General features: G+C 49.7%; 1 protein-coding gene across 4 annotated transcripts in view; it reads right to left on the bottom strand.

Moving 5' to 3' along the window:
- MYO6 (myosin VI) overlaps nucleotides 1-16,961 on the bottom strand; it is a 105,534-nt gene that overhangs the window by 73,202 nt on the left and 15,371 nt on the right. For all 4 annotated transcript variants that reach the window (XR_008462302.1, XM_054162541.1, XM_054162542.1 and 1 more), the window contains exons 3-6: nucleotides 14,020-14,093; nucleotides 10,909-11,038; nucleotides 8,433-8,538; nucleotides 4,454-4,509 (exon numbers count right to left, since the gene is read on the bottom strand). Coding sequence is in view for 3 of the 4 variants with exons in the window: in XM_054162541.1 (XP_054018516.1) it covers nucleotides 4,454-4,509; nucleotides 8,433-8,538; nucleotides 10,909-11,038; nucleotides 14,020-14,093 (366 nt within the window). In the remaining variant the exon portion in view is untranslated. The remainder of the gene's footprint in view (nucleotides 1-4,453; nucleotides 4,510-8,432; nucleotides 8,539-10,908; nucleotides 11,039-14,019; nucleotides 14,094-16,961) is intronic.

Genomic DNA, 16,961 nt, shown 5'->3' with positions numbered 1-16,961 from the left:
CAAAAGCAAGTTAGAAGTGTTCTTTCAAATTAGGCCACTTAAGGGATTGAGTGGTTTTATTTTTCCCTGGCTCAAAGCCCATGTAGAAAGAGAGGCAGCAGGCTAATATATAGAGAAGCAGAGAATGGTTTGGGTTGGAAGGGACCTCCAAAGGCCATCTAGTCCAATTCCCTGGCAGTGAGCAGGGACATCCTCCAATAGATGAGGTTGTTCAGAGCCTGACCTTGTATATCTCCATAGATGGGGCCCCAGCCACCTCCCTGGGCAGCCTGTTCCCATGTTCCAGCACCCTCATGGTAAAGAACTTGTTCTTAACATCCAATGTAAATCTACTCTTCTGTGATTTAAAACCATTGCCCCTCATCCTATCACTCTAATGTAATAGAATAATAGAATAGGCCAGGTTGGAAGAGACCTTCATGACCATCACATCCAACCCATCAACCAATCCAACACCACCTAAACAACTAACCCATGGCACCAAGCACCCCATCAAGTCTTCTCCTGAACACCTCCAGTGATGGTGACTCCACCACCTCCCCAGGCAGCCCATTCCAATGGGCAATCACTCTCTCTGTGTAGAACTTCTTCCTAACATCCAACCTAAACCTCCCCTGGCGCAGCTTGAGACTGTGTCCTCTTGTTCTGGTGCTGGCTGCCTGGGAGAAGAGACCAACATCTGCCTCTCTACAACCTCCCTTCAGGTAGCTGTAGAGAGTGATAAGGTCACCCCTGAGTATCCTTTTCTCCAGGCTAAGCAACCCCACTGCCCTGTGTCCTATCACTCCAGGCCTTTGTAAACAGTTCCTCTCCAACCTTCTTGTAGGCTCCCTTCAGGTCCTGGCAGGCTGCTCTTAGGTCTCCCTGGAGGCCTCCTCTTCTCCAGGCTGAACACCCCCAGCTCCCTCAGCCTGGCCTTGCATTTGAGCAGTTTGAAAACGTTCAGTACTATAAAACACAAGGTTGCTGAAAGACTGCATTGTACTAGCTTTGGAGATCAATGAACACTGATTTACTGACTCCTGCTAACAATAAGCCACTGAAAATATCTGCAAGGGGTCTTTTTTAAGCTTCCAGATAAAAAATAGACACTGGAAACTAAGCTCAGATTTAAAACTCCACTGACAACCTCCTACAAACCTTCTCTTACCAAAATTAATGAATCAAGGAATAACCTCAGAGGTGGGATAAAGTATGGAAAGAATTACAGAAGGACAGAGTCATGCAGGTTGGAAAAGACTTTTCAGATCATTGAGTCCAACCATCAACCCTACACTACCAAGGCCACCACTAAGCCACATCCCCAAGCACCACAGAGTCATAGAATGGGTTGGGTTGGAAGGGGCCCCCAAAGGTCATCCAGTCCAGCCCCACTGCAGTCAGCAGGGACATCATCTATCAGGTTGCTCCAGAGCCTTGTTGAGCCTCACCTTAAAGAGCTTCAGGGTGGGGCCTCAACTACTTCCCTGGGCAACCTGTTCCAGTGTTCCACCATCCTCATGGTAAAGAACTGGCTCCTCACATCCAATCTAAACCTGCTCTTCTCTAGTTTGAAGCCACTGCCCCTCATCCTATCACTGCAGGCCTTTGTAAACAGTCCATCTACAGCCTTCAGGTACTGGCAGGCTGCCCTTAGGTCTCCTCAGAACCTTCTCTTCTCCAGGCTGACCACCCCCAGCTCCCTCAGCCTGTCCTTGTAGCAGAGGTGTTCCAGCCCCCATCTGCATGGCTTTGAAACACATTCATGCATCAGATAGATGCCACTCATCACAACATAGAGGCACCCATCCCCAGTGGCAATGCAGCATTTAGCAGGGCAGCAGGGCAGCAAGCAGCATTAACTCCTCTCTTTTTTTCTGGTTTTTGCTAGATTTTGATGATTTTAATAGTCAGAGCCTAGGAAAAGGCAAGCTTGGCTTTCACACTGACTTCTTAAGAGAGATCTTTGCTAATTCTTCATGCATTTCACACAATGTTAACACAGTAAAAGAAAACACTGTGAATTAAAAAAGCCAATCTGCAAGAGGTGTTTCAGCCAGGTTAAGAGTTCACCCAGCAACACCTCTGCTGTAAGCATGCTCATGAAAACCGTGCCTTGAAACTTCACAAGTCATGCATCAGATGCTGGCTTAGACCACAAACCTCCAGCTTTTCCAGGAATACCTACAAGTACCTCTCAGGTTCATGGCAAACTGCACCAGGCATTACCCATTTCTGAGTTCCTTCAGCCCACAGTGGATTGCACTAAGGAACTGCTTTAAGCAAACCTCCAGCACCAAGAGATTAAGACCTGCAGCACTTCTCTTCAGCAATCCAGTGCCTCAAACAGGAAAGTAGAAAGATTGAAAGGAAAGGGGGAAAAATTTTGGCTTGAGAAGAAGACAGAAATGAAATCCCCAAATGAATCTACCACATGCTACAGAAGACCAAAACTGACAGGTGAGGAATTACTGGATTGTCTGAGGGTTGCTGGGGTTGGAGATATTTCTCTTGTCTTAAAGAGTTATTTTCTGTTGCCTTAGGAAGTGCCTGCAACATTAAAGAGGCCCAAGTGGATGATTAACACAGCCTCTTCTGACCTTGTTTGGGAGTCTTATACAGGGACAATGAAAATGTCAATCCAAATGATGTGCTCTCAGACAAGAGCCATCATTCAAAAAAGAGTTTTTCTGCTTTATCTGACGTTGAGAACTTTAAGGGTAAGGAGAAGGAACTGCTCTTTTCTGGTACTAACAGCCTGTAGCATGTGAATAGAATCTTGCCCTTGCAGATTTCACAGGATCACAGAGAGCTGGGGGTTAGGAGGGACCTTAGGACATCATCCAGTCCAATTCCCCTGCTAAAACAGGGTCACCTAGAGCAGGTTGCACAGTAACATGTCCAGGCAGGTTTTGGATGCTTCCAGAGAAGGAGACTCTACAACCTCCCTGGGCAGCCTGCTCCAGCTCTCCAACACCCTCACAGTAAGGAAGCTCTTCCCCAATAAATGAAACCTCCAGTTTGTGCCACTGCCCCTTGTCCTGTTGCTGGGCACCAGTGAAAAGTGCCCAGCCCCATCCTCATGACCTCCACCCTTTAGATCTTTATATTCATTTTTAAGATCCCCTCTCAGTCTGCTTTTTTACAGGCTAAATAGCTCCAGGTCTCTCAGCCTCTCCTCATAAGACAGAGGCTCCTGTCCTCTCCTCAGCTTTGCGGCCTCCTGTTTGACTCTCTCCAGCAGTTCTTTGTCTCTCTTGAACTGGGGAGCCCAGAACTGGAGGCAGTCCTCCAGATGTTGCCTCATCAGGGCAGAGTAGAGGGGGAGGAGAACCTCCCTCAATCTGCTGGCCCACACTCTGCTTAATGCACCCCACAACACCACTGGCCTTCTGGGCCATGAGGGCACATTGTACATAGTGCTTAACATCCTATCTGGGACACACATGTGTGTGAAGTTCAACTCAAACACAAACTCAGAACACTTTCTGAATCAAGGACAGCATGAGACTGTTTTAAACAAAAACTCAACCAAGTGGCAAGTTTAAAAAACAACAAAGAGGTTTCAGAGTTTAGAGTGCAGGTAAATGACCAGTGAAGCATGGCCTAGGAAGTCTGACAGCATTGCCATCTTGCCTTTTATTTAGTTGCTGTTGATTGACATTTAAAAAACAAATAGAGAGATCATAGAATCACAGAACATCAGAGGTTGGGAGGGACCTCCAGAGATCATCCACTCCAACCCCCTGCCAGAGCAGCAGCACCCAGGGCAGGCCACACAGCAATGCAGCCAGGGGGGGCTGGAAAGGCTCCAGAGAAGGAGACTCCACAACCTCTCTGGGCAGCCTGCTCCAGGGCTCCCTCACCCTCACCCCAAAGAAGTTTCTCCTCCTGGGCAGCTGAAACCTTCTCTGCTCAAGTTTGTCTCCATTGCTCCTTGGCTTCTTGCTGTGCAGCACCCACAAGAGCTTGGCCCCCTCCCCTTGACCCCCAGCCCTCAGCTCTTGAGAGACATTGATCAGATCCCTCTCAGCCTTCTCTTCTCCAGACTACACAGCCCCAGGGCTCTCAGCCTCTCATAGGATAGAATAGAATAGAATAGAATAGAATAGAATAAAATAGAATAGAATAGAATAGAATAGAATAGACCAGACCAGACCAGACCAGACCAGACCAGACCAGGTTGGAAGAGACCTTCAGGATCATTGTGTCCAACCTATCAACCAATCCAACCCACCTAAAGAACTAAACCATGGCACCAAGCACCCCATCAAGTCTCCTCCTGAACACAGGGGAGATGCTCAACTCCTCTAAGCATGCTTTTGGCTCTCCCTTGGAGTCCCTCCAGCAGCTCTCTGTCTCTCTTCAACTGGGGAGCCCCAAACTGGACACAGATAGAAAGATAACTAAATAGCTAAGTAAATTAATAAATAAATGGATGGAATCTTCCATTGAATGAAAGAAAATACAATACCTTCTACAATCCTGTAATCAATATCTTGGCCAGTACCATAGGATTCTGTCAAATACCTGCAAAAAAAAAGCAAGATTCAAATATCAGTATCCTTCATGTGTCAGGTTCCCTCAGCTCAACAGGCCTTAGCATGGCTCTGTACCATACTTCCCAATAACTGACTAAAGGAAAAGCCTATTGATTACAAGCTCCCAATACCTCTGTCTTTTCAAACAAATGCAGTTTGGCTTTGTTAAAACAAAATCACTCTTGCAGACTTCATTTGCTTTTTCAAGTACTTCAAGACACACAGAGAATTCCTTTTAGAAATGCAGGTGGAAATTGCACTGCTATACAGACATGATGGCTCCAAGTGCCACATCCAATCCCCTCCTGAACACCTCCAGGGATGGGGACTCCACCACCTCCCTGGGCAGCACATCCCAATGGCCAATCTCTCTTGCTGGGAAGAACTTCTTTCTGGGATCAAGCCTGAACCTCCCTTGGCACAGCTTGAGACTATGTCCTCTTGTTCTGGTGCTGGGTGCCTGGGAGAAGAGACCAACCCCCACCTGGCTACAACCTCCCTTCAGGGAGTTGCAGAGAGCAATGAGGTCTCCCCTGAGCCTCCTCCTCTCCAGGCTAAGCAACCCCAGCTCCCTCAGCCTCTCCTCCCAGGGCTGTGCTCCAGACCCCTCCCCAGCTTTGTTGCCCTTCTCTGGACACCTTCCAGCATCTCAACATCTTTCCTAACCTGAGGAGCCCAGAACTGGACACAGGACTCAAGGTGTGGCCTAACCAGTGCTGAGCACAGTGCACAATGACTTCCCTGCTCCTGCTGGCCACACTGTTCCTAATGCAGGCCAGGATGCCACTGGTCTTCTTGGCTACCTGGGCACACTGCTGGCTCATGTTCAGCCTACCATCAACCAGTAACCCCCAGGTCTCTTTCTGCCTGGCTGCTCTCAGCCACTCTGACCCCAGCCTGTAGCACTGCCTGGGGTTGCTGTGGCCAATGTGTAGAACTTGGCACTTGGATGTGTTCAATCTCCTGCCCTTGGGCTCTGCCCATCTGTGCAGCCTGGCAAGGTCCCCCTGCAGAGCTCTCCTACCCTCTAACAGATCAACTCCTGCCCCCAGCTTGGTGTTGACTGTAAACTTACTAATGGTGAACTCTATAACCAGAACTGTATCGAGAACTTCTGCTGGGAGGCAGAAGAATAACCTCCTTTATTCCTCAGGAGATATTCTCCCAGAGCCTGGAGTCTTGGCAGGACCAAAATTAGGATGCCCTCTGTAAAAATCATTACCAGCACCCTGCAGCAATTCATTCAGCTACCAAGGAAAGGTTGCACAGGGGCAGGGAAGAACAGCATGAAGCAGAGACTGGTATCTGTGACAGCTCTTCATGGGATGTGGAAGATAATCCTGCTGCTGCACATAAACACCAGAGAATACATGATGTCAGGGAAAAGGGAATTAAAGATTTATACAGGGAAACAAGGAGGGGAGGGGTGGAAGTGGAGTGGATTTACACTGCCTGAACTGTGTTCCCCTGGATAGAAGGCCACCTATTATAAGGTGATAAAGGTGAATTTCATGGGGCAGTGCCCTCCAATTACAGTGCTCCAGGGTGGTATAAAACATTTAAAGTGTAGCAACAAGCCAAAAAACATTAGAAATGATATAATAAGAGGAAGCCAGGTTGGTATATATTGGCAATATGGTCTCCATCTAGTTCATATAACTGACTTAATATCAGCCAGAGATGGACACAAATAAATCCCATTGTTCAACCTTATTCACTAAACCAGGGTAAAATGCAGCACAGAATGCCTGCAGTCATCTCAAACCCAAGAGTTAAACCCCCCTGGACATCAAGCAGACTGAAAAAAGCAACCCCTAAAGAGAGGGAAAACAGGAATGCACATTCCTGGTCAAACCCAGAGAGAGGGAAAATGCCTCACTTACATTTTCATGCACCACAACAGCAGATGTGCAATCCCACAATGACTGCAGCACAAACCATAATAAGCTACTTGATGTCACTGCCACTGAGTGCAGGTTTCTGTAGGCAGTGGCCTACACTTCACATGTCAGCATCTCACACAGTGAATCTCTGGGATCAAGGTGCAGGTAGAAGTAGATAGAATCATAGAATCAAGCAGGTTGGAAGAGACCTTCAAGATCATCCAGCCCAACCTATCACCCAACACCACCTGATCAACTCAACCATGGCACCAAGGGCTTCACAGCCAGGCTTTCCTTGAAGATCTCCAGGCACAGCAACTCCACCACCTCCCTGGGCAGCACATCCCAAGGGCCAATCTCTCTTGCTGGGAAGAATTTCTTCCTCACATCCAGCCTGAACCTCCCCTGGCACAGCTTGACATTCAGTCCTCTTGTTCTCGTGCTGGTTGCCTGGGAGAAGAGACCAACTCCCACCTGGCTACAACCTCCCTTCAGGGAGTTGGAGAGAGCAATGAGGTCTCCCCTGAGCCTCCTCTTCTGCAGGCTAAGCAACCCCAGCTCCCTCAGCCTCTCCTCCCAGGGCTGTGCTCCAGACCCCTCCCCAGCTTTGTTGCCCTTCTCTGGACACCTTCCAGTACCTCAGTATCTCTCTTGAACTGAGGAGCCCAGAACTGGATACAGGACTCAAGGTGTGGCCTAACCAGTGCTGAGCACAGGGGAAGAATAACCTCCCTGCTCCTGCTGGCCACACTATTGCTGTTGCAGGCCAGGATGCCATTGGCCTCCTTGGCTACCTGGGCACACTGCTGGCTCATGTTCAGCCTACCATATACCAGCACCCCCAGGTCCCTGGCTGCTCTCCAACCACACTGTCCCCAGCCTGTAGCACTGCTTGGGGTTGTCACAGATTGAAGGGGGAACTTCAGCCTAGATCCTCACTGCAAAGACCAAAAGCAAAATAAATTACCATTGGATGCAAAAGGAAAAGAATGCTAAGGTCTGTGGAACCCATTGGATAGCTAATGGGGATATAGAGCAGAGGCAGAAACAGTTCTTTGTCTTTCTCTTCTTCTTCTGACACTTCTGCTTGCAACTTTCCTCTCTCTCTCATCCATGGCCTTGCCAGGGGATCTCTGGTTTGACTACTGTGTAAGGTAACAGGAGGGAGGGAGTGAACAGAGGAGGAGAATGGGTCCCCTGGATCCACCCAGGGGGTTGACAGAAGTTTCTGTGTTGTTTATAAATGCTGAATATATCTCTACATCGTACATCTATTGTGTGTGTTGTGCATATCCACTGCATTTCATGGTTCCACATTTCACTCTGCTTGCCAACAGAGCTTCACTGGCTTCCAAAACCTCCTGAGCTAGTCTGGCAATTGCATTTGGGGGGGGGGGGGGGGTAGTTCTCTAAATTAGTCTGGGGGGAGGTAATTTTAACAAGTTTAAGAAGTTTAAGAAGGACATTGAGACACTTGAACATGTCCAGAGAAGGGCAATAAAGGCAACAAGCCCTATGTGGAGAGGCTGAGGGAGCTGGGGTTGCTCAGCCTGGAGAAGAGGAGGCTCAGGGGAGACCTTCTTGCTGTCTACAACTACCTGAAGGGAGGTTGTAGCCAGGAGGGAGTTGGTCTCTTCTCTTAAGCACCCAGCACCAGAACAAGAGGACACAGTCTCAAGCTGCACCAGGGGAAGTTTAGGCTGGAGGTGAGGAGAAAGTTCTTCACTGAGAGAGTCATTGGCCATTGAAATGTGCTGCCCAGGGAGGTGGTGGAGTCACCATCCCTGGAGGTGTTCAAGAGGGGATTGGATGTGGCACTTGGTGCCATGGTTTAGTCATGAGGTCTGTGGTGACAGGTTGGATTCGATGATCTTTGAGGTCTCTTCCAACCTTGGTGCTTCTGTGATTTCAACCCACCACAGTCTCTTACTGAACTGTGTCCTAAAACCCTACTGACTATCTTCCACTCTGCCTCTGTACTGACACAAGAGAGTCACAGAACAACTTTTGGTCTACCAGCACAACAAACCTCAGAACAAATTTGGTGTTTTCTGTCTTGCCAGCTCCTGATTCTCCAGAGACTATGATGGACTGACTCATCTTCAGCACCTTCATATCCCGGAAGGCTTTATCAGCTTGAAAAAGAAGAACACATCAAAGGTGGCCAAAATTAATATGCAGGAGCACTGCAAGCCTTAAGTTGAGCTACAAGGCAGAAATGAAAACATTTTCAGCAACACACAGTAAATGTTTACAGTTGAGTGCATTACAACTTCAAGCTGTTTCTCCTTAACAGGATCGCAGCTCACAGGAGGTTAGGGGTTGAAAGGGACCTCTGGAAATCTTCCAGTCCAACCCCCCTGCCAGAGCAGGAGCAGAGAATCCAGCACAGGTCACACAGGAACACATCCAGATGGATCTTGAAAGCCTCCAGAGAAGAATACTCCACAACCTCTCTGGGGAGCCTCTTAACTTCTATCATAGCTGCTCACCCTCCAACACTGACATGTAGAACCGTAAAATCACTTAAAACAAAGAACTCTGTGAATACTGTGATACTGTGAGACCACAGCTGGAGCTCTGGGGCCAGGTCTGGAGTCCCTGATCCAGGAAGGCTCTGGAGGGGCTGGAAGGTGTCCAGAGAAGGGCCACGAGAAGGAGCAGAGGGCTGGAGCTGCTCTGCTGTGAGCACAGACTGAGGGAGTTGGGGTTGTGCAGTCTGGAGAAGAGAAGGCTCCCAGGAGACCTCATTGTGGCCTTCCAGTATCTTAAAGGGCCTACAAGAAAGCTGGGGAGGGGCTTTTGAGGGTGTCAGGGAGTGATAGGACTGGGGGGAATGGAGCAGAACTAGAAATGGGGAGATTCAGATTGGATGCTAGGAAGAAGTTGTGGTGAAAGACTGGCACAGGTTGCCCAGGGAGGTGGCTGAGGCCTCATCCCTGGAGATATTCAAGGTGAGGCTGGATGTGGCTGTGAGCAACCTGCTGCAGTGTGAGGTGTCCCTGCCCATGGCAGGGGGGTTGGAACTGGCTGAGCCTTGAGGTCCCTTCCAACCCTGACAATTCTATGAACTACTCAACCATATCCAGGACAAAACAAACCATAGGCTACCCACAGCCAAATCTCTTGAATTAGATGTATGAACACATCAGCAACCAATTTTACTTCAGCATTGTTTTGAAGGAAAACTTTCAGTCACACCTTGTGACTTTTGAGGCAAGGAAAGCTGGAAATGATGTGGGGTTCTTGTTAGGTGACAGGGACTAAAGCCCCAGCTACTCATACCTTCCATTACAAAACAAATTGCAAGGCAGTGAGGCAGCTCCAAACAACTCAAATGTGGATTTTGTAGTTTCCAATCTGTCTTTTTAATCAAAACCTGACTGAAATCAGGTTTATCCAGCTAGTGACACTTAAATACATTTTCTGCCTATCACACAAGCTCAACTACAGGCTGGGAGGTGATCTGCTGGAGAGCAGCCCCAGGGAGAAGGAGCTGGGAGTGCTGGGGGGCAGCAAGTTGTGCATGGGACAGCAATGTGCCCTGGGGGCCAACAAAGCCAATGGGATCCTGGGGTGCATTCAGAGGAGTGTGGCCAGCAGAGCCAGGGAGGTTCTCCTCTCCCTCTACTCTGCCCCAGTGAGGCCACACCTGGAATACTGCATCCAGTTCTGGGCTCCCCAGCTCAGGAGGGACAGGGATCTGCTGGAGAGAGTTCTGCAGAGGGCTCCAAGGATGCTGAAGGGACTGCAGCACTGCCTGGGGAGGAGAGGCTGAGAGCCCTGGGGCTGTTCAGTCTGCAGAGGAGAAGGCTGAGAGGGATCTGATCAATGTCTATCAATAGCTGAGGGCTGGGGGAGGGAGGGGAGAGGGGAGAGGCTCCACTCACTTGCTCCATGGGATAGGATAAGGGACAATGGATATAAACTCCAGCACAGGAGGTTCCACCTCAACTTGAGGAGGAGCTTCACTGTGAAGGTCACAGAGCACTGGAGCAGGCTGCCCAGAGAGGTTGTGGAGTCTCCTCTGGAGCTTTCCCAGCCCTGTCTGGATGTGTTCCTGTGTGACCTGTGCTGGATTCCATGCTCCTGCTCTGGCAGGGAGGTTGGACTGGAGGATCTCCAGAGGTCTCTTCTAAGCCCCAACATCCTGTGAGGCTGTGAGTACATGTGCTCTGGCAACACAAAAGGCAAAGGAAGTCACTGCATGAAGGACAGTGCCAGCCACACTTACATCATTCTTCACTTGCAAAGTCTGGGGGTTTCTAATTATTATTTGTTTGTAATGGTTGCAACTTACATTTCAACTGCTTAGCCATAAGCCACTGGAGGTGCAGGACAAGCATTACAGGGCTGCTAATCTCCACATCAAGGCTGAGAAGATGTGTAAATTTGGGTTCATTTTACAATATTTATGCAATTTAATTAGCGCCAGAGGTGGCAGCTTCCACTGCAAGGTGCTTGATGCTTGGTTGGGAAGAGACAAAGGCAGGCTCAGTACTTACCAATAGCAAACACATGAGGTGGCAACGTTCCCAGTGACCTGCCCTGGTACTTTTTAATAGTGTCTGAAGAGTAAAACTTAGGGATGTCAAAATAGGGGTTCACTGCAATGAGGATGTTGGCTACATAGGTCTGTGAAGAAAATAATGAGCAGCAAGTTATTGGCTAGCATCCACCCAAGTGGCTAAGAGCAGCTTTCTGTTGCTGTTGAAGACCATAGCTTAAGTCTAATAAGGACATTAACAATTCCCTCCCAGCTAATGCAGAGGCAAGAAGGGATGTATTTTTAGAGTTCCTCTCATTATCTTCTCAGGACTTCTATCAAATTCTCACAGGACAATTTCCTAACCACTGAGCTGTGGAGCATGTCCTGAATTTGACCTTTCTCCCAATCCCCTTTTGAATTGTTTCCTATTGTCCCAGTTACTGGATAAAGGACAGGACACCACAGCCTCCTCCTCAGAAGGGAATAAACTAAGCTCCTGGCTAGCAGAATGCACTTTGCCCCAGTGAGAAGGATAATTTTTCAGTATCTAATGGAAGCAACTCAGCAGGAAGGACTAACAGGATCCTGGCTGGGAACTCGCTCAAGCCAGGCAATAAAAGCATTCAGCCAAGAGAAATTAGCTATGGCTGCTTCCCCAGTGAGGAATACTGAATGCAAATGTCCTCTCACAGAGCAGGCACCAAACCAAGGCTGCTCTTGATCTTTCCACAGGATGAGGAAGACTGAAGATAAGTTCTAAGGTTTCTGACCAGAAAAACAACCAACCAACTTGCGTAGCTTGGTTATAGCTTGGTTATTACACACAAGGAGGAACAGATGTCTGAATCAAAAAGCAGATTCACAGGAAAAGGCCTGAAGGGAAAATCAGATGACTCCTCAACTTGAATAACCTAGTGGGTGGTTTTCAATCACTGATCCTCTCCCTAGACAACTGAGATGTGGGCACCATCATGATGAGGCACTCAGTGTCCAGAGGCTGGGGAGGGGTCTGGAGCACAGCCCTGTGAGGAGAGGCTGAGGGAGCTGGGGTTGCTTAGCCTGCAGAAGAGGAGGCTCAGGGGAGACCTTCTTGCTCTCTCCAACCCCCTGAAGGGAGGCTGTAGCCAGGTGGGGGTTGGTCTCTTCTCCCAGGCAACCAGCACCAGAACAAGAGGAGACAGTCTCAAGCTGTGCCAGGGGAGGTTCAGGCTGGATGTTAGGAAGAAATTCTTCCCAGCAAGAGAGATTGGCCCTGGGGATGTGCTGCCCAGGGAGGTGGTGGAGTCACCATCACTGGAAGTGTTTAAAAAGAGCCTGGCTGAGGCCCTTGGTGCCATGGTTGAGTTGATCAGATGGTGTTGGGTGATAGGTTGGACTGGATGATCTCAAAGGTCTTTTCCAACCTGGTTAATTCTGTCTTCTGTATCCTTGAGGTCCCTTCCAACCCTGATAATTCCATGATAAATACATTAAAGGGTTTAACTCCACTTCAGAACAACGTGCTACCAAAAGTGCTGATTATTTCACCACTGACACTTCATCAAAACATGTGAAATTGGTTTGCATTATTGCTCTCTGGAGTTTTCTATTAGAAAGAGGCAGGGGGGAAGAGGCAAGGAAGCAAACTCTTCTCTTTCTTGTATTTCACAGCTGTCAGTGTCCCAGCAGATGGTAAGGACAAGCTGTAATTTAGCCAGAATTCATTAAGCAGAATTAGGCAATTTGATAGCAATATAAAAGATTAAGCTGGACATCTGAGCTAGGAGGTGTCAAAGGCAGCACCTGCTGGCTTCGTTCAAAAATAATGAAGCAAGAAACCCATCCTTGTTTAGAGCTCCTCTGCTGGGCAAGCAGCTTAGCTCCAGCAAGAGGCTCTGGGGACACATGGGGCGTGCCAGGGGTGCAGAGCAACGGCCACCAGCTGGAGAGAAGCCTTTTCCTCTGCCTGGTAAAAATCAGCTAACATTAACAAGAAGATGCAACATGAACCTCATCAGGTTCAACAAGAGCAAGTGCAGGGTTCTGCACCTGGGCTCAATCATAGAATCAATAAGGTTGGAAAAGACCTCAGAGTTAACCAAGTCCAACTTATCACCCAATATCTCCTGACTAACTAAACCATGGCTCCAAGTGCCACATCCAATCCCTTTTTGATCACCTCCAGGGATGGGGACTCCACCACCTCCCTGGGCAGCACATCCCAATGGCCAATCTCTCTTGCTGGGAAGAACTTTCTCCTCACCTCCAGCCTGAACCTCCCCTGGCACAGCTTGGGACTGAAACAATCTTCACTATCAAAACAGACAGAGAGGGGAGGTGATAGAAAGCAGCCCTGTGGAAAAGGATTTAGAGGTGCTGATGGATGAGAAGCTGAGCTTGCAGCACAGAAGGCAAATCACATCCTGGGCTGCATCAAAAGATGTGTGGCCAGCAGAGCCAGAGAGAAGATTCTGCCACTTGGCTCTGCTCTGCTGAGACCTCCCCTGGAGCACTGTGTGCAGCTCTGGAGCCCTCCATACAGGAAGGACATGGAGCTGATGGAGGGGGTCTAGAGGAGGGCCACAAATATGATCAGGGGGTTGGAGCAGCCCTGCTACAGGGTCATGCTGAGAGAGCTGGGGGTGTTCAGCCTGGAGAAGAGAAGGCTCTGAAGAGACCTAAGAGCAGCCTGCCAGGACCTGAAGGGGCTGCAAGAAGGCTGCAGAGAGACTGTTGGCAAAGGCCTGCAGGGACAGCAGCAGGGACAATGGCTGCAAAGCAGAGCAGAGCAGATTGAGATTGGATGTGAGGAAGAAGTTCTCCACTACGAGGGTGGTGGAACAGGTTGCCCAGGGAGGTGGTTGAGGGCCCTTCCCTGGAGATACTCAAGGTGAGGCTCAACAAGGCCCTGGGCAAGCTGCTCTAGTTGGGGCTGTCCCTGCTGCCTGCAGGGAGGTCAGACCGGATGAGCTTCGGAGGTCCCTTCTGGCCTGGACCATTCTATGATGAAAAACAAAAGCATACAGAACAAAAAGGCAGGTGTAAAACCTCCTCAGCCTCCCCTGGGGCCATCTTCTCCTCTGCTGTCTCAGAGGTTACACAGCAATGGGCAAGAGCAGGAGGGCAGGGCAGGGCAGGGAGTACTCACGTAAATTCTGTCCTTGCTGTAGCGCACTTTGATGTTGTGCAGGAGGGTGGCCTCGTTCAGATACATCAGGGAACCTGCAAGCAAAACACAGACCCCCCTGAGAGCTCAGAATCACTGTCCTGCACAGCTCAAAAACTAACCCTTAGGATTAAGGAGAACCTCTCTGCTTGCAGTTTAACCCCATTTCTTTATGCTATGTGGAGGCAGAACTGCTGACTCAGTAGCTGCTGTAACAGCCCCAGACCTGATCGTCACTGTGCAGCTGGAGCCACAGACCACTGCTGAATAGAGGCTCAGAACAGGCCCTGCTCTCACCCTAATCTCCCTTTCACCAGCTTCTGATGAACATGGTGTATCTCTGCCCATGCTGGCCTGGAAGCACAGAAACCTGTGCCCACCAGAATCACAGAATCAACCAGGTTGGAAAAGACCTCAGAGGTCATCAGGTCCAACCTATGACCCAAGACCTAACACCTCCTAATCAACTAACCCATGGCTCCAAGTGCCACATCCAAGCCTTTTGGGAACACCTCCAGGGATGGGGACTCCACCACCTCCCTGGGCAGCACATTCCCATGGCCAGTCTCTCTTGCTGGGAAGAACTTTCTCCTCACCTCCAGCCTAAACCTCCCCTGGCACAGCTTGAGACTGTGTCCTCTTGTTCTGGTGCTGCTTGCCTGGGAGAAGAGACCAACCCCCACCTGGCTACAACCTCCCTGCAGGGAGTTGCAGAGAGCAAGAAGGTCTCCCCTGAGCCTCCCCTTCTCCAGGCTAAGCAACCCCAGCTCCCTCAGCCTCTCCTCCCAGGGCTGTGCTCCAGACCCCTCCCCAGCCTCCTTGCCCTTCTCTGGACACCTTCAAGTCTCTCAATGTCCTTCTTAAACTGAGGGGCCCAGAACTGGACACAGGCCTCAAGGTGTGGCCTAACCAGTGCTGAGTCCAGGGCAGAATGACCTCCCTGCTCCTGCTGGCCACACTGTTCCTGATGTAGGCCAGGATGCCATTGGCCTTCTTGGCCACCTGGGCACACTGCTGGCTCATCTTCAGCTGCTATCAACCAGCACCCCCAGGTCCCTTTCTGCCTGGCTGCTCTCAGCCACTCTGACCCCAGCCTGCAGCACTGCCTGGGGTTGGTGTGGCCAAAGTGCAGCCCCTGGCACTTGGACTTGTTAACTGCCCTCACAAAGCAGCTTGTTGGCTCCATTCACCATGGCTTTTGCCCTGCCACCCCAGCACACCTACAGCCTCCCTCTAGCTGCACAGTCATGGAGATGTGAGACACACCAAGTGCAGGCACCTGGCACTGTGCAGCAGGGCTTCTCCTCCTCCTCCTCTCCCCAGGCACACTCAGTCCACACAGCTGAGAAAATGGTGCTGGGAGCACAAGCTGCAGATGTGCTTCCACAGACCTTCTTCCTCCTTCACCTCTTGTAATGAGGTTGTTCCCAGAGCAAGAGACATTAGAAGGAAATAGGCCAGCAACAGCAAGTCCTGCTTGTACTACTGGAAGCTACAATCCCCTTCCTCCCTTGTGTAAGCCTTAGGGGGGGGCAGGGTACTACCCCTTGATGTTTTCTAATTTAAGTCATCTGACTTCCCAGGATTGAGCTGGAAAACTGCTACCCTGTAATTGCCTACATATGCCTCAAGAAATGATCCTCTCCCTTGACTCTATCTTCATAAGGACCTCTCAGTATGCTTGAAAGGAAGCAGACATGGGCTAAGCATCCTGATAAAAACTCAGCCATTGCCTTAACAACCAAAGGACCCCAGATTTCAACCTGCCCCCACTGCTCTCTCTTTGCACATCCTGCAATTGCTCCTTCAGGGAATCACAGAATCAAAAAGGTTGGAAAAGACCTCAGAGGTCATCAAGTCCAAACTATCACCCAACACCTCCTGACTAACTAAACCATGGCTCCAAGTGCCACATCCAATCCCCTCTTGAACACCTCCAGGGATGGTGACTCCACCACCTCCCTGGGCAGCACATCCCAATGGCCAATCTCTCTTGCTGGGAAGAACTTTCTCCTCACCTCCAGCCTAAACCTCCCCTGGCACAGCTGCAGACTGTGTCCTCTTGTTCTGGTGCTGGGTGCCTGGGAGAAGAGCCCAACCCCCACCTGGCTCCAACCTCCCTTCAGGGAGTTGGAGAGAGCAAGAAGGTCTCCCCTGAGCCTCCTCTTCTGCAGGCTAAGCAACCCCAGCTCCCTCAGCCTCTCCTCCCAGCGCTGTGCTCCAGACCCCTCCCCAGCTTTGTTGCCCTTCTCTGGACACCTTCAAGTCTCTCAATGTCCTTCTTAAACTGAGGAGCCCAGAGCTGGGAATGTCACAGCTTCCACTCAAGGCATGCAGACTAAGGCTTATGGCAGCAGCTGAGAAATGCATCTTATTTAGAAGAAATCCTTGGAAACAAGGCATCCATATCCAGAGGCAAAGGAAGTCACCAGAGAGGGAATTCTGAATATCCCTAAGGCTCAGGCCTAAATGTAATCAGTGACTTGATGGGCACTTTGCAGTCCAGATATTTAGCTGCACACACAAACAAAGTTCACAGAAGTGAAGTCAGGCACTAAAACCTGGGAAACATCAATAGCAAATGTATTCACCCTGGCTCTCCTCTGCACACAATGAAGCATGCTATGCATGGAAAGTAATTGGATCTACCAACTGCAAGGCTCAGCCAACACTAATGTGATTCAGATCTCAAAGGAGATAAAACAGAAACACAAAGCAAAAGGCAGGTCTAAAACCTTCGAAACATCCAACATGGCCTTCCCTGGGCATGCTGGCATCTGTCCACAGAAGGGCCACCAGGATGAGCAGAGGGCTGGAGCTGCTCTGCTGTGAGGACAGACTGAGGGAGTTGGAGCTGTTCAGTATGGAGGTGAGAAGGCTCCCAAGAGACCTTCTTGTGGCCTTCCAGTTTCTGGAATATATCA

Source organism: Dryobates pubescens, chromosome 6 (assembly GCF_014839835.1).
Source record: "Dryobates pubescens isolate bDryPub1 chromosome 6, bDryPub1.pri, whole genome shotgun sequence".
Classification (NCBI taxonomy): domain Eukaryota; kingdom Metazoa; phylum Chordata; class Aves; order Piciformes; family Picidae; genus Dryobates; species Dryobates pubescens.
The sequence above is the reverse complement of the archived record's forward strand: the minus strand, read 5'-3'. Positions and strand labels throughout refer to the sequence as shown.